At 43.5% G+C, this 21,008-nt stretch overlaps 1 protein-coding gene across 5 annotated transcripts in view; it reads left to right on the plus strand.

Annotated features, from left to right (window-relative positions):
- LOC141235517 (NACHT, LRR and PYD domains-containing protein 12-like) overlaps positions 1 to 21,008 on the plus strand; it is a 208,102-nt gene that overhangs the window by 75,932 nt on the left and 111,162 nt on the right. For all 5 annotated transcript variants that reach the window (XM_073668154.1, XM_073668156.1, XM_073668157.1 and 2 more), the window contains one exon: positions 617 to 2,312. In XM_073668154.1, coding sequence (XP_073524255.1) covers positions 617 to 2,312 — 1,696 coding nt within the window. The remainder of the gene's footprint in view (positions 1 to 616; positions 2,313 to 21,008) is intronic.

Raw genomic sequence — 21,008 nt, forward strand, 5'->3', positions numbered from 1 at the left:
GGCAGTTCCTTTGAGCTCATGATTCTCATTTTGTCTGACATGCACTGTGAGCTGTGAGGTCTTATATAGACAGGTGTGTGCCTTTCCAAATCAAGTCCTATCAGTTTAAATTAAACACAGCTGGACTCCAATGAATGAGTAGGACCATCTCAAGGAGGATCAGAAGGAAATGGACAACATGTGACTTAAATATGAGTGTCTAAGAAAAGGGTCTGAATACTTATGACCATGTGATATTTCAGGGTTTTTTTTTTTAACAAATTTGCAAAAATTTCTACATTTCTGTTTTTTTTCAGTCAAGATGGGGTGCAGAGTGTACTTAATGAGAAAAAAAATGAACTTTTTAGAATTTACCCAATGGCTGCAATGAAACAAAGAGTTAAAAAAATTAAAGGGGTCTGAATACTTTCCGTACCCACTGTATATTTGACCATTCATTTACTGATAAATCACTTCCATTTCTTGTCATCAGTTATATGTTACTGAATAATATAAAATGTGTTTACAAAGAAAAAAAAAATAAATGTTGAAAATTTATGTATTAGAGATCTTGTAGAAAACCCAATTTTGTTTCAGCTTCTTATTGTCATCTTTTATTTTTATATTTTTTTCATAGATGTTCAGGAATGTCACAGGAATCATTTACATGAAAAAACTAAGAATCTTATAGAGAACAAACCTCCGGGATGCAACCAGGAAGAGGAAAGTTTTTCATTCTGTACCCGTTATGTGAATCTCATCATTGTCTCCACTAAACAGTTTAAAAAACTCTCTGAGAATGAACTCATAGAGACTGGGCTAAAACATGAGGAATTTATAAAGGAATCCAAAAATAAATTACAATGCATTACCCTTAACAAAATGTTCCGCTGCCTCCAATCCAGCAAGAGTCCCCAAATAGTAATGGTGAGCGGAGTGCCAGGTGTAGGGAAGACCACACTGATGCAGAAGTTTGTCTATGATTGGGTGACAAGGAAACTCTACCAAAGATTCTCTTTTGTTTTTTTCTTCAAATTCCGGGAACTCAACAGACTGGAGGATAAGGTTACTCTGGAGACAATGATCCTTAATCAATACCCATATCTGCAGGGGCAACTTGGGACCATCCTACAAGATCCAGAGAAACTTCTCTTTATATTTGATGGTTTAGATGAAAGCTGTCATGACATGGATTTTAAATCAAGTCCCTTCTGTTCTGATTATAAACAATCTGAACTTTGTGGTCAGATTGTTGTTAGTTTGGTGAAAAAGTCTCTTCTTAATGGTTGTTCTGTCCTAATGACCAGTCGTCCAACCAGACTGGCATTGATTGATTGTAATATATTTCAGCGAATGGTAGAAATCATTGGATTTTTTCCAGAAGAACGACAGATGTACTTTGAAAATTTCTTCCACAACAAGGAACTGGCAGAGAAGGCTTTTACTTATGTGAAGCAGAATGACACATTATACACGTTCTGTTACCTCCCGTCTTACTGCTGGATCATCTGTACAGTGTTATCCAAGAGCTTCCAACCAACAAGTAGTGATCAGCGGGTGTCACTATTACCCAAAACTGTCACACAGCTTTTTGCGATATTTGTCGCCAACATTCTATCCAATCATAGCCTGCACCAAAGTGATGCCCAGAATGTTCTACAGTCCATCGGATGGATGGCAGAAAATGGAGTAATGAATCACAGGGTCATTTTTGATGAACGAGATCTGAGGTCTTTTCAAGTGAACAATAAGTCAAAATTCTTATCAAGTTTTCTGGTAGAGTCTGAGGAACCGGTGTGCTATTCCTTCTTACATCTCACTGTTCAGGAGTTCTTGGCTGCCTTTGTTCATTACGCTGATTATACTCCTGTGAGGTTACAGGAATCACTGAAAAAAGCTAAATCCTATTCTGATGGACGTGGCGAAATATTCCTTCGTTTCCTGTGTGGTCTATCAGACAGCTCCACCAGGTCAATACTAAGTGGATACCTGGCCCAAAAAGCAACTACATCTTGCAGAGATGTTATCACTTGGGTGAAGGACTATCTTTTAGAAGAAAAGAATCTGGTGGGAAGTGTAGACAAGCGACGCCTTCTCACCACATTCTTCTATCTGTTTGAAACTCGGAATAAGGCTCTAGTGCTGGTATTATTGAAATCACACCACAGTATTGACCTTTCTGAAGTTCACTTGTCCACCCTAGACTGCACAGTATTAGCATTTATTCTACAAACCTGCACAAGTGTAGAAAATCTCAATCTAAGTAAATGTTCCATCAATACTGAGGGATTAAAAAGACTTGAACCGGCTTTACATAACATCCAGAATCTGAGGTAAAATACTAAATATATTTTATTTAATGTATGAAACGGGTTGTCACTAGAGATGAGCGTTGTTCTACTCGAACTGTTCGCCAATCTCAAATTCGAGCTGTTTTGGGCGGTGTTCGAGCCGGTCGGCGAACACGAACAATTTGAGAAAAATTCGGCTGTTCGAGGTTATGTTCGATAACTGTTCGTGCACCAAAATCATAACTGGATTTTTTCTCAGTAATGATGAAAATTAATGTTAATACGCAGTTTGAGTGTACAGCGGGGCGGGGGGAGGGGCAGGGGATGGATCTCTGCAGGAACAATGAAGATCTCCATTTTTTTTTCTCTTTCCCGCATTTGCAGTGGGGAGGTGCAATCTGTCAGCCTATCAGCAGCGCACACACGGAGCGAAGTGCTTTTTTTCACACAAGCAAGGGCATGTGTCATTGGCAGTGTATGTCACATGTCCTTGCCCTATAAGACCAAGCCATTTTCCCCGTCGCCACCATTTTCTCACTGCTGCAGCTGCGTGTTAGACGGCACCGCTGTTGCTGTGTGCGCTATACCTTGTTAATTTCAAGCCAATTTTCGCACAAATATACAGATAGCTTGGGAGTAGGGAATAGTTGTGATTGCAGTCCTTTTAAGGACTAGGTTACAGCATTTCCTACGACTTTTATCAGGCAGGTCTGTGCTCTTAAATAGATAGATTGTGGGAGTAAAGACTAATTGTAATTGGAGTCCTTTTCAGGACTAGGTTACATCAGTTCCTATCAGTTTTTGCCAGGCAGGTCTGTGCCAGTGCTGTGCAAGTTTTTTTCACAGCATTTGGCTGAATCTAGCAAAGCTAATCCTTTTTGGCCTATTGCAGAGTGTGTTAGTCAGTGGAGTAGCCTATCTGTGTTGCAAGATATACCACCTGTGTATAGAATACCAATTTTTTTACTGCACCTAGTGAAGTAAAATCTTTTGGGCATAGCATCATTCTATTAGTCCATCTATACTGACCTCCATCAGGTTGCAAATTGAATATAATTTTTTTCTGCATCTAGCTCTGAAAAAATATTTGGGCTTCTAGCGGTGTGTGGGACTTGGTCTATTAGTCCATCTATACTGACCTCCATCAGGTTGCAAATTAAAAATAATTTTTTTCTGCATCTAGCTCTGAAAAAATATTTGGGCTTCTAGCAGTGTGTGGGACTTGGTCTATTAGTCCATCTATACTGACCTCCATCAGGTTGCAAATTAAAAATAATTTTTTTCTTCATTTATCTCTGAAAAAATATTTGGGCTTCTAGCAGCGTGTGGGACTTGTTCTATTAGTCCATCTATACTGACCTCCATCAGGTTGCAAATTAAAAATAATTTTTTTCTGCATCTAGCTCTGAAAAAATATTTGGGCTTCTAGCAGTGTGTGGGACTTGGTCTATTAGTCCATCTATACTGACCTCCATCAGGTTGCAAATTAAAAATCATTTTTTTCTGCATCTAGCTCTGAAAAAATATTTGGGCTTCTAGCAGTGTGTGGGACTTGGTCTATTAGTCCATCTATACTGACCTCCATCAGGTTGCAAATTGAATAAAAAATTTTTCTGCATCTAGCTCTGAAAAAATATTTGGGCTTCTAGCGGTGTGTGGGACTTGGTCTATTAGTCCATCTATACTGACCTCCATCAGGTTGCAAATTAAAAATAATTTTTTTCTGCATCTAGCTCTGAAAAAATATTTGGGCTTCTAGCAGTGTGTGGGACTTGGTCTATTAGTCCATCTATACTGACCTCCATCAGGTTGCAAATTAAAAATAATTTTTTTCTTCATTTAGCTCTGAAAAAATATTTGGGCTTCTAGCAGTGTGTGGGACTTGTTCTATTAGTCCTTCTATACTGACGTCCAGCAGGTTGCAAATTGAATATAATTTTTTTCTGCATCTAGCTCTGAAAAAATATTTGGGCTTCTAGCGGTGTGTGGGACTTGGTCTATTAGTCCATCTATACTGACCTCCATCAGGTTGCAAATTAAAAATAATTTTTTTCTGCATCTAGCTCTGAAAAAATATTTGGGCTTCTAGCAGTGTGTGGGACTTGGTCTATTAGTCCATCTATACTGACCTCCATCAGGTTGCAAATTAAAAATAATTTTTTTCTTCATTTAGCTCTGAAAAAATATTTGGGCTTCTAGCGGTGTGTGGGACTTGGTCTATTAGTCCATCTATACTGACCTCCATCAGGTTGCAAATTAAAAATAATTTTTTTCTGCATCTAGCTCTGAAAAAATATTTGGGCTTCTAGCAGTGTGTGGGACTTGGTCTATTAGTCCATCTATACTGACCTCCATCAGGTTGCAAATTGAATAAAAAAAATTTCTGCATCTAGCTCTGAAAAAATATTTGGGCTTCTAGCGGTGTGTGGGACTTGGTCTATTAGTCCATCTATACTGACCTCCATCAGGTTGCAAATTAAAAATAATTTTTTTCTGCATCTAACCCAGCCAATAGTTTTGGCCTAATACCACAGTTTGGCCACTCAGCTCTGCTCGGTTACCATCCATTGTTTTTTTGTGCAAACAACTCCAGAGTTGTGAATTAGTTAACCACCAAAATGAGTGGAAAAAGGCCTGCTGCTGGTGGAAAGGGGAATAGGCGTGTTGGGAAGGGGAAAAAAGGTTGTGTCCGTGGGGTAGGTGCAGAAGAAAGACCATCTTCCAGCCAAACTAAAATATCTACTTCTTTTAGCGGACAATGTGATAAGATCCCTTTCTTACGGCCACGCCAATCGCTACAAATTCCAGATGAGGCACAAAAACAGCAGGTGCTTCAACGGATATCAAGTGCTCCTTTAAGTGGGCTCTCCTCCACATCAACTTCAACATCACAAATACTCCAGTCCTCAAAGGTGTCACCCAAATCGCACTTGCTTCCTCACAGCTCCCAAATCTCCAGCTGCCCGTCTGAGTATGAGGTAGAACAGATGGTTGAGTCTGCAGAGCTGTTTACTCATACTATAGCCTGGGAATCAGAGGTCGACTCCAGCGCTTCTGTGAATCCAGACGAGGAAATGATCTGCACTGATGCCCAGAATCTTTATGAGTCGGATCCAGGACCAGACGCAGAAGGTTCTGACCATAATGTAGACCCTCATTCCCAAACTGTAAGTCCTGTTGGTGGAGACAATGAGGAAGACGATGATAAGACTCAAATACCTGATTGGAGCGACAACTTTAGTTTTTTGTCAGGGCAGGAACAGGTTGGCTCTGAGGACGACGGGTGTGATAACGCACAGGGTGATGATGATGAGGTCGGAGATCCCACTTACTGTCAACCCACAGTCAGCCAAGAGATGAGGTCAGCAGAGGAGGTGGAGGAAGATGCTAGTGACGACGAGGTCAGGTTGCGCCTTCCTGGACAGAGACGTAGTACTGGAAGCACGTCAACAACTGCATCCTCAAACACAACTCTGCCTCTCACCACAAGTCGTGGTGGCTCTTCAGGTCGCATGGGTGCTAAGCCTTGCATAGCCTGGGCATTTTTTCAGATCGATAAAGATGACCCAACTCGTGTTATCTGTAACATTTGTCAGCAAAAGCTAAGTAGAGGCCAAAAAATACATAGTTTGAGTACTTCATGCATGAACCGGCACATGGACATGAAGCATAAGTTGCAGTGGGAAGCTCAGTGTGCTACAATGCGGTCTAGCCGGCCGGGCCAACCACCGTCTGCCATATCTTGTGCATCCGCGGCCTCTTCATCCTCTGTGACTGGGGGGATAGCAGTCACACCTGTTTTGGGGCGCAGACCTGCCACCTCTTTACCCGCAACAGCCATCGTGATTGGCAGGTCATCATTTTCTTTGGAGGTGGTAACACCAGCTGGTGTTGAGCGCTGTCCGACATCGATAGCACCACCTTTGGATCAAGGCAACCTAACATGTCCGCCTGCATCTTCCTCACAGACCGGCAGTTTGCCGGGGACACCCTTATCAACCCCGTCTAAGCACAATAGCCAGCCCTCGGTCCCTCAGATGTGGACAAGTAAAAGACCATTTCCTCCTAGCCATGAGAAAGCTAAGAGGTTGAATTTCACCATCTGCAAGCTCTTGGCTACAGAAATGCTGCCTTTCCGCCTGGTGGACACAGAGGATTTTCGAGACCTTATGTCCGTCGCAGTGCCCCAGTACCAGATGCCCAGTCGGCACTACTTCTCAAAGAAAGGTGTGCCTGCGCTCCACCAGCATGTCGCACACAACATCACCGCTTCTTTGAGAAACTCTGTGTGTGACAGGGTGCATTTCACCACAGACACTTGGACGAGTAGGCATGGACAGGGGCGTTACATGTTGCTGACTGGGCACTGGGTAACTATGGTGACAGCAGGACAAGGGGCTGCTGTCCAAGTCTTGCCGTCCCCACGAGTTGTGCGTCAATCCTCTTTATGTCAAAGTTCCTCCACTGCTTCTGCCTCCTCAACCTCCTCTCGGTCTTCCACCTGCACCCAAAGCCTGTCTGGTCATGCCACAAGCTTTCTAACTGCGCAGAAGGGATCCTGCACACCTCCTTACTATGCTGGCAGTAGGGCTCAACGTCATCAGGCGGTTTTTACATTGAAATGTCTGGGAAATGTGAGTCACACAGCTGAGGAGTTGTGGTCAGCTCTGGAGAACCAATTTCATGAATGGTTGTCTCCACTGGACCTGAAACCAGGGAAGGCCGTGTGCGACAATGCTGCAAACCTGGGTGCGGCCCTTCGCCGGGGCAATGTCACACACGTGCCTTGTATGGCTCACGTGTTGAACCTGGTTGTCCAGCAATTTTTAGCCCACTATCCCAGACTAGATGGCCTTCTGCAGAGGGCACGGTCGCTGTGTGCTCACTTCCGCCGTTCGCATCCCACAGCTCAGCGACTTACATCTCTACAGAAGTCGTTGGGCCTGCCACTTCACCGGCTAAAATGCGATGTGCCTACCCGGTGGAATTCAACTCTGCACATGTTGCAGCGACTGTGGCAGCACCGACAAGCCCTGGTGCAATACGTTCTGACGTATAGCCTGGGCCAACGAGATTCAGAGGTGGGGCAAATCACGCTGGAGGAGTGGTCTCAGATCAGGGACCTATGCACCCTTCTGCACAGCTTTGAAATGGCGACGAAGATGTTTAGTGCTGACGATGCCATTATCAGCATGACTATTCCGGTGATTTACATGCTGGAGCACATGTTAAACAGAATTCGGAGTCAGGTGGTGGCACAAGAGGAGGTGGAGGAAGTAGAGGAGGAGGAGTTGTATGCGGAAGGGCTAACATCTGCAAGGTCCAGACGGTCGGCAGCACCAAGGCGGCAGGCATGTGAGGGTGGGGGAGATGATTTTACCAGGGCGCATGGTAGCAGCCAAACTAGTGAGGAAGGTGCAGGAGCCCAGGAAGAAGTGGAGGACGAACTGATGGAAGACTCATCAGATGAGGGAGACCTTGATCACATTTCTGTTGTGCGAGGTTGGGGGGAGAGGACAGAGGAAGGAAGCATGATTGTTACCTCGCCACCAACACAACAGGGACTTGGTGCTCCTGGATGCGCAACACACATGAGTGCCTTCTTGCTGCACTACCTGCAACATGACCCTCGAATTGTGAGAATTAGAAATAATCCTGACTACTGGGTTGCCACACTGTTAGATCCCCGGTACAAAAGTAAATTTGCAGAAATTATTCCTGCCATAGAAAGGGATGCACGCATGCAGGAGTATCAGCAGAGACTGTTGCAGAATCTTACATGTGCTTTTCCACAAAATACCAGTGGTGCACGTAGTGAATCTCACAGTTCCAACTTGCCAACCGTGGGACCGTCAAGTGTTCAGCACTCAAACCGTAACAGAACCACAGTATCTGCTGGTAACATAAATTTTGCGGAATCATTTCACCACTTTTTTAGCCCATCCTTTGCAAGGCCACAGGAGACAAGAAGTCTGACACATAGTCAACGCCTAGAGACGATGGTACAGGAGTATCTCCAAGTAAACATTGAAGCCACGACTGTGTCACTGGACCCTTGCTCTTTTTGGGCTTCCAATCTGGATAAATGGCCGGAGCTAGCCACTTACGCCTTGGAGATCTTGTCATGCCCCGCAGCCAGCGTTCTGTCTGAACGTGTGTTCAGCGCTGCTGGTGGTGTGCTGACAGATAAGCGCACGTGGCTCTCCACTGATAATGTAGACAGACTCACGTTCATAAAGATGAACAAATCATGGATCCGAAACGACTTTTCTACCCCTGTGTCATCCTGGGGAGAGTAAAAGCTTGATGATTGGTTAAAATCACCCTACCAACCGTTTTAAGCTTTCAAATTACTAATCATGTTTATCTGTATCTTGACTGGAAAATAATTTGGGCTTTGTAGCAGTGTGCAGCACTGATCCTATTAGGCCATCTATAATAAGCTTCACCAGATTTAAAATTAAAAATAATTTTTAGCTGCATCTAGCCCGGAAAATAATTTTGGGGCTCCGAGATGCGCAAGACACATAAGTGCCTTCTTGCTGCACTACCTGCAGCATGACCCTCATATTGTCAGAATTCGAAGTAATCATGACTACTGGGTTGCCACACTCTTCGATCCCCCAAACTTTTCGATCAACCTTTTCATTTTAATAAAGACCAAAAAAATGGTCATTTTTGAAATTATAAGCATTAGCAGGTTGTTAGAAACTGAAATCAAACAGTTTTCAACTCAAAACTTTATTCTAGGTGATGTTACATTTTCACATAGGACCCCTTGTTCGAAAGGAGCTTCTGAACTCTCTCGTCCATTGAATTTGTCAGGTTTTGGATGGTTTCTGCTTCAATTGTTTTGCATGAGGACAGAATACCCTCCCAGAGCTGTTGCTTAGATGTGAACTGCTTCCCGCCATCATAGACACTCCTTTTAATGATGCTCCAAAGGTTCTGAATGGGGTAGAGGTCAGGGGAGCATGGGGGTCACACCATAAGTTTGTCCCCTTTTATGCCCATATCAGCCAGAGATGCAGATGTTTTATGTGCAGCATGAGATGGTGCATTATCATGCAGAAAAATGATCTTGCTGTGAAATACACGGTTCTTCTTCTTGAACCATGGCAGGAAGTGCTGTTTGAGAAAATCCACATACATTATGGAGTTCATCTTTAGCGCCTTCAGGGATCCTAAAGGGGCCGACAATCTCTCTCCCCATGATTCCAGCCCAAAACATTACTCCACCTCCTCCTTGTTGGCGCTGTAGCCGTGTTTGCGTGGGGTGTCCATCAACCAGCCATCCTCCACTCCATTCATCTGGACCATCGAGCGCTGCACGGCACTCATCCGTGAACAAAACAGTTTTGAAATCAGTCTTCATGTAATGTTTGGCCCACTGGAGCCGTTTCTGCTTGTGTGAAGTGGATAGAGGAGGTCGACAGGATGGCGTATGCACAGCTGCAAACCTCTGAAGGACCCTGCATCTTGTTGTTCGGGGGACGTTGGAGGCACAAGCAGCTTCAAAAACTTGTCTGCTGCTATGACAAGGCTTTTTTGCCGCTGCTCTTTCAACCTGACGTAATTGCCTGTAGGAAAGAGTCCTCAATTTGCCCTTATCAGCACGCACACGTGTGTACTGTGAATCAGCTACATACTTCTTGATTGCCAAGACACTTCATCCTGATCATCGCACAATGTTGATTGTAGTCATGCCTTGACCTAAACACTCCACAATTTGTTGCTTCTCAGCAGCCGACACATCCTTTTTCTTTCCCATTTTGGCAGAAAATGTAGGCTGCTTAATAATGTGAGAGAGCCTTCTTAAGTAGTCTTGCCTTTCATTGGACACACCTGCCAAACTAATTAGCACAGGTGTCTGCAATTGCTTACAGTGATATAAAGAGCCCTGACACACATCACCATCAATGAGTTTAACTGACAAACAAACAAATTCTTCCCTTATCACTCCTAAACACTTTTTGCATAATAATTTGGAACGCGGTGTACATGTGCTTTTCCACAAAACACCAGTGGTTCACGTAGTGAATCTTACAGTTCTAACTTGCCAACCGTGGTCTGTATGGAATTGTTCAATAAAGGGCCCAAAATTAAGATAACATAGATGGGAGAGGTCTCTATGAATAGGAATTCCTAAGTATTTGATACCCTGTGAGGGCCAGGCAAAGGGAAAGTTGGACTGGATGGAATCCTATATGGATTTAGGGAGGGAGACATCGAGGGCCTCAGACTTCGCTGCATTGATTTTAAAATTTTACCATGTAACAAAGTGATCTATTTCAGCCATAACAGCAGGGATGGATATATGTGATTGAGTGATATATACTAGGACATCATCAGCAAATAGAGAGCACTTGTACTCGGTGCCTCCCACCTCAATCCACCTAATATTGGGGTTATGGCGAATTGATGAGAGCAGGTGCTCCGTCACTAGGATGTATAAGAGAGGGGACAGAGGACATCCCTGCCTTGTCCCATTGGTGATTGTGAAAGGTGATGAAAATGTTCTGACGCACCCCCTGGGCCTTGGGACACCCGGAGCCGGACCCTTTTTGGTGGATGCTGGTGGTTGTAGTCTTCGTGGCGGCGATCCGGTTCCGTGGCTCAGGGCGGTCAAACCAGTGGCGGAACTATTTATGTGGTTTTGATGTTTAAATGTCCGACTACGCCACCCGTGGATTGCGGTCAGAGTGAACCGCCGCTACAGGGCAGACCGCTAAGGCTGGTGTTGTGGGTGCAGCAGAGCGTAGCATAACTCCCCACGGGAGGAGTATAGCCTCAGGGCAGTGTATGCGGAGGATGGGGGTGATGGTGCAGGGCAGCAGCAGTAACGACACGGAGTCAGTGATGCAGTTCAGGGCCTTTACTCACAGTTCTTATTATCCAGACCACGTCTGCAGGTAACGGCTGCCCACGTCGTACTGTGCTCACCAGGTGAGGGGCTCAGACAACTCCCAGATAACTTTGGAGCGCTTCACAGGACCCCCTTTGTGTGTCCTTTGTCTGGCCTTTCTTACCAACACTTCTGTCCGGCTGCCTCGGGCCTCCTCTTGGTAAACTTGGCGCCAGTTTCCCTGACCCTATGTGGTGCCTTCCTAGCGGGTGGAGCAAGGGGCTGCGCCACATAAAATGTCAGAGCCTCCGGTTTCTAGCTGAGGGTCGTTTCCTGCCTCCACTAGTTCGGGGACCGGTCTCCCCCTTTGGCCTGACCCCTCCACGCAGGTGGATTCGGGCGTGCGGTGGCGACTCGCCCGTCCGCACCCCTGGGATCCCTTCATTCCTCGTTCCTGGAGCCTTCTCCGCTCCTCTTCCTTCCTTCTCCCTCTTGCAGGCCTGGGCCTCTGTTACTAGGCCCGCCTCCGGAGCAGAGCTCATGCAGAGCCCCTGCTCCCTGCCACTTCTGCTCAGACTTCTCTGCACTGAACTAAGATGGTGCCCACCTTTTATACTCCCTTCTCAATGCACCCAGGAACTGCTTCCTCCCTGCTCCTGCACTGCAGGGTTCCCCTTCCTCAGTGTTCCCTCCCCCCACTCCAGCCAGGGACAGGGACTGTCGTGCCCATCTCAGGGGCATATTGGTCGCCCTGCCCCACGGCAATGTGGTGTAATGCATGCAGGTGTCGGGTCCTGATCCACACTCCATCCTTACCTGAGAGTGAGATATCACACCTCTGGGTGAGGTGCAATACGTCTGTAGCAACCGAGCCCTCGGTGCTACAGTTCCATTTATCTTCAGCCTAGGTGACGTATTGTGATACAGGGCCGTGATTTTGGCTATAAAAGGGTCCCCTAGACCCCTACCCCAAGCTTTTTAAGAGAATCATATATGGCGTGCCAGGAGACTCTATGGAATGCTTTCTCAGCATCCAACGAGAGTATCTACTTACAAATTTTTAACTGCATCTAGCCCAGGAAATACTTTGTGCCTAGTAGCAGTGTCTGCTAGTCAGCGGATTATCCCGGCTGTTAAGCAAGCTACACCACCTGTAGTTTGGACACTTAATTTTTTCAAAGGAAATGCTTCGGGACCACGGGATACTTAGTCAAGAGCATCAGGAGGCACCCCAAGGCATAGGGGCTGGGACTGGCACTAGGATGCCTTGCGGTGGACAGCCGAGCTCGATCCTTATAAAAGCTTTTTAACTGCAGCAGCTTTAGTGGACGCTACTGGAGCTGGAATTACGCGGCTGCTGGCATGAGACTTGCCCTCCAATAGATCCTTGTAAATGGATTTAAAGTGTATTCATTCAAATTAGAGGGACAATTTAAATTAAAAAGCTTAGAGCTGCCTCCACCACAGGGGGGCTCTCTCGACCCACCAGCGGACAGGCATCAGTATTGGGAGAGGGGGGCTGGCCGTCAGGGTTCACCGCGGCTCTGGCACAAACCCGGCGACACGGAGGTGGCACGGGCAGGAGCGGACTGGCCGTCTCGGCTTCTCACTTTTTGGATTTTAGAAGGGCATGACATGCCTATATCTGTGTCTCCCCCTCCTTTTACTCCTCCACCTCTTTTCTTTTCGCATGACTATATGTACTTGTCACTTTTCCATGTGTTAGTTGTGTCTTCTGAGCAGTTTGTCAGCTTTTGGACACCTTTGAAGGTGTTTTCTATGTGTTTCTATGTGTTTTTGTTTGCCTGTCATTGGTTTTAACGGTGTTCGAAGGTGTTCGACGAACAGTTCGACGAACAGTTCGGCGAACACACGGGTGTTCGACGAACCGAACCGAACTCGAACACTACGGGGGTGGCTCAACACTAGTTGTCACCCGAAAAGTCTTTTTGAAACTCAGTGGGGCATGTCATAAGAAGTGCATTTGCAATATACATACATTAAAGGGTTGCTTCAATCAGCCAGCCACACACGTGTGAACTTGTAAACATAACTCTTTACTGAAGATGAAAGCAGTGTACAGTCTCTCTTACTTAATGGCAAAGTGACAGTAATTCACAGCATAGGTTACACTGCAAATGGTGCTTATGAAAGAAGGTGTCTTCTCCTTTTGAAACAAGCAAGTTTAGGGCCTTTGAGGGCAGCTGGAGCACAGTTCTTTTCACTTGCTATTGGAGAAAATATTATGCACAGTCCAGGTAATGCTACACTGATGGAATTACTTTCACTGGTTGGCTCCCCGTGGCGACACACTAGTAGTGTGGAAGTACTCACGGTTTTGGCCCTACCATTCCCTTTTGTAGGTCGGACAAAGTTTGTGGAGTGGCAGACACAATGGAACTGATTCTGGCTAGATGTACAGTACAGACCAAAAGTTTGGACACACCTTTAAAGATTTTTCTGTATTTTCTTGACTATGAAAATTGTACATTCACACTGAAGGCATCAAAACTATGAATTAACACATGTGGAATTATATACTTAACAAAAAAGTGTGAAACAACTGAAAATATGTCTTATATTCTAGATTCTTCAAAGTAGCCACCTTTTGCTTTGATGACTGCTTTGCATACTCTTGGCATTCTCTTGATGAGCTTCAATAGGTAGTCACCGGAAATGGTCTTCCAACAATCTTGAAGGAGTTCCCAGAGATGCTTAGCACTTGTTGGCCCTTTTGCTTTCACTCTGCGGTCCAGCTCACCCCAAACCATCTCGATTGGGTTCAGGTCTGGTGACTGTGGAGGCCAGGTCATCTGGCGTAGAACCCCATCACTCTGCTTCTTGGTCAAATAGCCCTTACACAGCCTGGAGGTGTGTTTGGGGTCATTGTCCTGTTGAAAAATAAATGATGGTCCAACTAAATGCAAACCGGATGGAATAGCATGCCACTGCAAGATGCTGTGGTAGCCATGCTAGTTCAGTATGCCTTCAATTTTGAATAAATCCCCAACAGTGTCACCAGCAAAGCACCCCCACACCATCACACCTCCTCCTCCATGCTTCACGGTGGGAACCAGGCATGTAAAGTCCATCTGTTCACCTTTTCTTCGTCACACAAAGACACGGTGGTTGGAACCAAAGATCTCAAATTTTGACTCATCAGACCAAAGCACAGATTTCCACTGGTCTAATGTCCATTCCTTGTGTTCTTTAGCCCAAACAAGTCTCTTCTGCTTGTTGCCTGTCCTTAGCAGTGGTTTCTTAGCAGCTATTTTACCATGAAGGCCTGCTGCACAAAGTCTCCTCTTAACAGTTGTTGAAGAGATGTGTCTGCTGCTAGAACTCTGTGTGGCATTGACCTGGTCTCTAATCTGAGCTGCTGTTAACCTGCGATTTCTGAGGCTGGTGACTCGGATAAACTTATCCTCAGAAGCAGAGGTGACTCTTGGTCTTCCTTTCCTGGGGCGGTCCTCATGTGAGCCAGTTTCTTTGTAGCGCTTGATGGTTTTTGCAACTGCACTTAGGGACACTTTCAAAGTTTTCCCAATTTTTCGGACTGACTGACCCTCATTTCTTAAAGTAATGATGGCCACTCGTTTTCTTTACTTAGCTGCTTTTTTCTTGCCATAATACAAATTCTAACAGTCTATTCAGTAGGACTATCAGCTGTGTATCCACCAGACTTCTGCACAACACAACTGATGGTCCCAACCCCATTTATAAGGCAAGAAATCCCACTTATTAAACCTGACAGAGCACACCTGTGAAGTGAAAACCATTTCCGGTGACTACCTCTTGAAGCTCATCAAGAGAATGCCAAGAGTGTGCAAAGCAGTCATCAAAGCAAAAGGTGGCTACTTTGAAGAACCTAGAATATAAGACATATTTTCAGTTGTTACACACTTTTTTGTTAAGTATATACAGTAATTCCACATGTGTAAATTCATAGTTTTGATGCCTTCAGTGTGAATGTACAATTTTCATAGTCATGAAAATACAGAAAAATCTTTAAATGAGAAGGCGTGTCCAAACTTTTGGTCTGTACTGTATATAGGAAAAAACAGTATGCAGGAGAGCACTTGTTCAGCCTTATCTTTCCTGACTGTTTGAGGCTTCACTCCTTCGTGGAGGCGATTATGTGGAGAATGATGTCCCCTCAGCGTGGACTGGAATGGATTTATGGAGCCGTGGAGCTTCCTTCCTCTGCCTTGACTAGACAGGACTTTACTGGTTTGTAACAGCTCACAGGACATGTGTGCACTGAGCTGGGAGGCTGCTCCCAGTCATTTCTATGGTAGCTTGTTGTGAGGAGATTAATCACCCAACTTTCATACACATACATTGACCAGTAGATGGCAGCAAAATACACTGCACATTTATGAATCCTCAGTATATGAATATGCAAGATATTACATCTCTTAACTCACAGTGTCCAAAGTAGTTCTGGCCCACTGGAACAAATCTACTGCCACACGATAACTGTTTCACTCAACAGCAGTAGATCGGGTACTGGGATACCACACATCTTCATCACCTGGGTAGTGGACGCATCCAGGTACTGCAGATTCATTCTTATTCATTCAAATAGGGGCAGAACTGCAATACTCGGTCACGGCCAATACCCAATTGATGGAGCTGTACTGTTCATTTCTGCAACTGCCAACACCTGGCTGGCGCTAGTACTGAGAGCAACTAATCATTAAAATAGTTGATCAATATAAAAGTAATATAGCAAACCTTTAAAAAAAGTGCACTGTTTTGTATATGAATTACATTTTTTGTCTGTCGCAGTGCCACATGCTGTCTCTCCTGTAGCTGAAATGTTGGTTTACCTTCTCCTATGTTCAGTGGATGATCAACATGCTCAGTATTAAGACTTCCTAATTCTGCAAACTAATTTAAAATTAAAGTGAACATTATTATGTGAGAAATGGAGCTATAAGTTAGATGTAAAAAGCAAGAAAGTTAGCTGAAAAAAAAAGATAAAGATAGGTTAGATAAATAACTGTATTTGTATAAGCTGGCACCATATTGGCACCCATTGCAGTGCCACGTAATTGTTGATAATAGTTATTGTCAAAGAGGAAATAACTATTAAAATTAACAAAATAAAGTAAGTTGATAAATAATCAACATAATCAGGTTAATATCTAGTATAGAACAGTCTGTTTTTGGTAGCATATAGGCCTCTGTGGTGATCCATACATATGTAAAGAGAAATTACCTTCAATAGAAATATGCTTAAATATAAGCAGAAAGTCTGTAGTATCCTCTATAAAGGAGCATTTGTCCCTTGCCAGTGGAATCAAGACTTTATCCCAAAATACACTCACAAAAAAACCGACTCAACAAAGACATGTGTATTTTAAGGATGATGTACAGCACAGGATGGATTGGATTGAATTAGAAAAAAATGATGTAACGAACTTTCAATAATGTTCTTGGCCATAGCACCATCCACTAGAGTCTTGAGTAGGGTTGAGCGAGTATGTTCTGACCGAGTATGCTCGGGCCAAGCTCCGAGTATTTATAGCTGCTCGGTGATAAGGTTAAATTGCTCCCGTGTGCATGATTTGCAACTGTTTGACAGCTTTATTACATGTGAGGAATGTGTAAGAAATAGACATTCCTCACATGTAATAAAACTGTCAAACTGTTGCAAATCATGCACACGGAGCGATTCAAACATAACACTGAGCAGCTGTAACTACTCGGAGCTCGGCCCGAGCATACTCGGCGAAAGGGTTAATAGAACATACTCGCTCAACACTAGTCTTGAGGAATCTAGTGATGGTAGAACTCAGATTACCATCTAGAAAATGATAAACAGAATTATCTGCAAATTGTCTTTTGATCTCAACAATGTACAACGCTGTATCCATGACGAGTACAGCAGCGCCGTTATTGGCTGAATTGATGGTGATATCACCATCATGAGACAGGTTGCACAAAGCCGAGATCTCATGAGAAGTCATGTTAGGATGTAAAAAAGACTTAACGATATTTTGTTTAAGTGTAGTCAAATCTTTCTACACAGTATTAATAAATCCTTCAATCACCTGAATGCTGCAAAGGAATGAGTAAAGAGGTTAAGAGGATTTAATTTTTTCAGTTTGTGGAGTAACCCCTTTAAGGTTCTGCCAAACATCTGAAAAACTTGTTTTTATTTGTACATCATACATATTGGTATGGAACCCTTTATAAAGTAGAAGACAGGTACCATAGGTGAGTAGGGGACAGGTACCATATAGACAGTGAAGCCCTTAATCTTTTCACCCCGGAGCCTGTTTTCACCTCCCTGGCCAGGCCAATTTTTACAATTCTCACCAGTGTCACTTTATGAGGTAATTACTCTGGAACGCTTCAACAGATCCCGTTAATTCTGAGATTGTTTTTTCGTGACATATTGTACTTCATGATAGTGGTAACATTTATTTTAGATGACATGTTTATTTATGAAAAAATCGGAAATTTGGCAAAAATTTCAAAAATTTAGGCATTTTTAAATTTTTTATTTTTATGCCCTTAAATAAGAGAGTTATATCACACAAAATAGCTAATAAATAACATTTCCCACATGTTTACATTACATCAGCACAATTTTAGAAACATATATTTTTTTTCTTATAAAGTTATACGATTTAAAAGTTGACCAGTGATTTCTCATTTTTACAACAAAATTTACAAAACCATTTTTTTAGGGACCACATGACATTTGAAATGACTTTGAGGGGTCTTTATGACAGAAGATATCCAAAAGTGACACCATTCAAATAAACTCCACCACGCAACGTGCTCAAAACCACATTCAAGAAGTTTATTAACCCTTCACGTGCTTTACAGGAATTTTAAGAACGTGGAAGAAAAAAATAAACATTTAACTTTTTTTCACAAAAATTTTAATTTACACCCAATTTTTTTTACTTTCACAAGGGTAACTAGTAGAGATGAGCGTTGTTCTACTCGAACTGTTCGCCAATCTCAAATTCGAGCTGTTTTGGGCGGTGTTCGAGCCGTTCGGCGAACACGAACAATTTGAGAAAAATTCGGCTGTTCGAGGTTATGTTCGATAACTGTTCGTGCACCAAAATCATAACTGGATTTTTTCTCAGTAATGATGAAAATTAATGTTAATATGCAGTTTGAGTGTACAGCGGGGCGGGGGGAGGGGCAGGGGATGGATCTCTGCAGGAACAATGAAGATCTCCATTTTTTTTTTCTCTTTCCCGCATTTACAGTGGGGAGGTGCAATCTGTCAGCCTATCAGCAGCGCACACACGGAGCGAAGTGCTTTTTTTCACACAAGCAAGGGCATGTGTCATTGGCAGTGTATGTCACATGTCCTTGCCCTATAAGACCAAGCCATTTTCCCCGTCGCCACCATTTTCTCACTGCTGTAGCTGCGTGTTAGACGGCACCGCTGTTGCTGTGTGCGCTATACCTTGTTAATTTCAAGCCAATTTTCGCACAAATCTACAGATAGCTTGGGAGTAGGGAATAGTTGTGATTGCAGTCCTTTTAAGGACTAGGTTACAGCATTTCCTACGACTTTTATCAGGCAGGTCTGTGCTCTTAAATAGATAGGTTGTGGGAGTAAAGACTAATTGTAATTGGAGTCATTTCAGGACTTGGTTACATCAGTTCCTATCAGTTTTTGCCAGGCAGGTCTGTGCCAGTGCTGTGCAAGTTTTTTTCACAGCATTTGGCTGAATCTAGCAAAGCTAATCCTTTTTGGCCTATTGCAGAGTGTGTTAGTCAGTGGAGTAGCCTATCTGTGTTGCAAGATATACCACCTGTGTATAGAATACCAATTTTTTTACTGCACCTTGTGAAGTAAAATCTTTTGGGCATAGCATCATTCTATTAGTCCATCTATACTGACCTCCATCAGGTTGCAAATTGAATATAATTTTTTTCTGCATCTAGCTCTGAAAAAATATTGGGCTTCTAGCTGTGTGTGGGACTTGTTGTATTAGTCCATCTATACAGACCTCCATCAGGTTGCAAACTGAATATATTTTTTTCTGCATCTACCTCTGAAAAAATATTGGGCTTCTAGCTGTGTGTGGGACTTGTTCTATTAATCCATCTATACAGACCTCCATCAGGTTGCAAACTGAATATATTTTTTTCTGCATCTACCTCTGAAAAAATATTGGGCTTCTAGCTGTGTGTGGGACTTGTTGTATTAGTCCATCTATACTGACCTCCATCAGGTTGCAAACTGAATATATTTTTTTCTGCATCTACCTCTGAAAAAATATTGGGCTTCTAGCTGTGTGTGGGACTTGTTGTATTAGTCCATCTATACTGACCTCCATCAGGTTGCAAACTGAATATATTTTTTTCTGCATCTACCTCTGAAAAAATATTGGGCTTCTAGCTGTGTGTGGGACTTGTTGTATTAGTCCATCTATACAGACCTCCATCAGGTTGCAAACTGAATATATTTTTTTCTGCATCTACCTCTGAAAAAATATTGGGCTTCTAGCTGTGTGTGGGACTTGTTCTATTAATCCATCTATACAGACGTCCATCAGGTTGCAAACTGAATATATTTTTTTCTGCATCTACCTCTGAAAAAATATTAGGCTTCTAGCTGTGTGTGGGACTTGTTCTATTAATCCATCTATACAGACCTCCATCAGGTTGCAAACTGAATATATTTTTTTCTGCATCTACCTCTGAAAAAATATTGGGCTTCTAGCTGTGTGTGGGACTTGTTGTATTAGTCCATCTATACTGACCTCCATCAGGTTGCAAACTGAATATATTTTTTTCTGCATCTACCTCTGAAAAAATATTGGGCTTCTAGCTGTGTGTGGGACTTGTTCTATTAATCCATCTATACAGACCTCCATCAGGTTGCAAACTGAATATATTTTTTTCTGCATCTACCTCTGAAAAAATATTGGGCTTCTAGCTGTGTGTGGGACTTGTTGTATTAGTCCATCTATACTGACCTCCATCAGGTTGCAAACTGAATATATTTTTTTCTGCATCTACCTCTGAAAAAATATTGGGCTTCTAGCTGTGTGTGGGACTTGTTCTATTAATCCATCTATACAGACCTCCATCAGGTTGCAAACTGAATATATTTTTTTCTGCATCTGGCTCTGAAAAAATATTTGGCCTTCTAGCTGTGTGTGGGACTTTCTCTATTAGTCCATCTATACTGACCTCCATCAGGTTGCAAATTGAATATAATTTTTTTCTGCATCTAACCCAGCCAATAGTTTTGGCCTAATACCACAGTTTGGCCACTCAGCTCTGCTCGGTTCCCATCCATTGTTTTTTTGTGCAAACAACTCCAGAGTTGTTAATTTGTTAACCACCAAAATGAGTGGAAAAAGGCCTGCTGCTGGTGGAAAGGGGAATAGGCGTGTTGGGAAGGGGAAAAAAGGTTGTGTCCGTGGGGTAGGTGTTAAAGCAACAGTAACATCTGCAGAAGAAAGACCATCTTCCAGCCAAACTAAAATGTCTACTTCTTTTAGCGGACAATGTGATAAGATCCCTTTCTTACGACCACGCCAATCGCTACAAATTCCAGATGAGGCACAAAAACAGCAGGTGCTTCAACGGATATCAAGTGCTCGTTTAAGTGGGCTCTCCTCCACATCAACTTCAACATCACAAATACTCCAGTCCTCAAAGGTGTCACCCCAATCGCACTTGCTTCCTCACAGCTCCCAAATCTCCAGCTGCCCGTCTGAGTATGAGGTAGAACAGATGGTTGAGTCTGCAGAGCTGTTTACTCATACTATAGCCTGGGAATCAGAGGTCGACTCCAGCGCTTCTGTGAATCCAGACGAGGAAATGATCTGCACTGATGCCCAGAATCTTTATGAGTCGGATCCAGGACCAGACGCAGAAGGTTCTGACCATAATGTAGA

Source organism: Phyllobates terribilis, unplaced genomic scaffold, assembly GCF_046119375.1.
Source record: "Phyllobates terribilis strain yellow unplaced genomic scaffold, ASM4611937v1 Scaffold_2__4_contigs__length_985480577, whole genome shotgun sequence".
NCBI classification, from domain to species: domain Eukaryota; kingdom Metazoa; phylum Chordata; class Amphibia; order Anura; family Dendrobatidae; genus Phyllobates; species Phyllobates terribilis.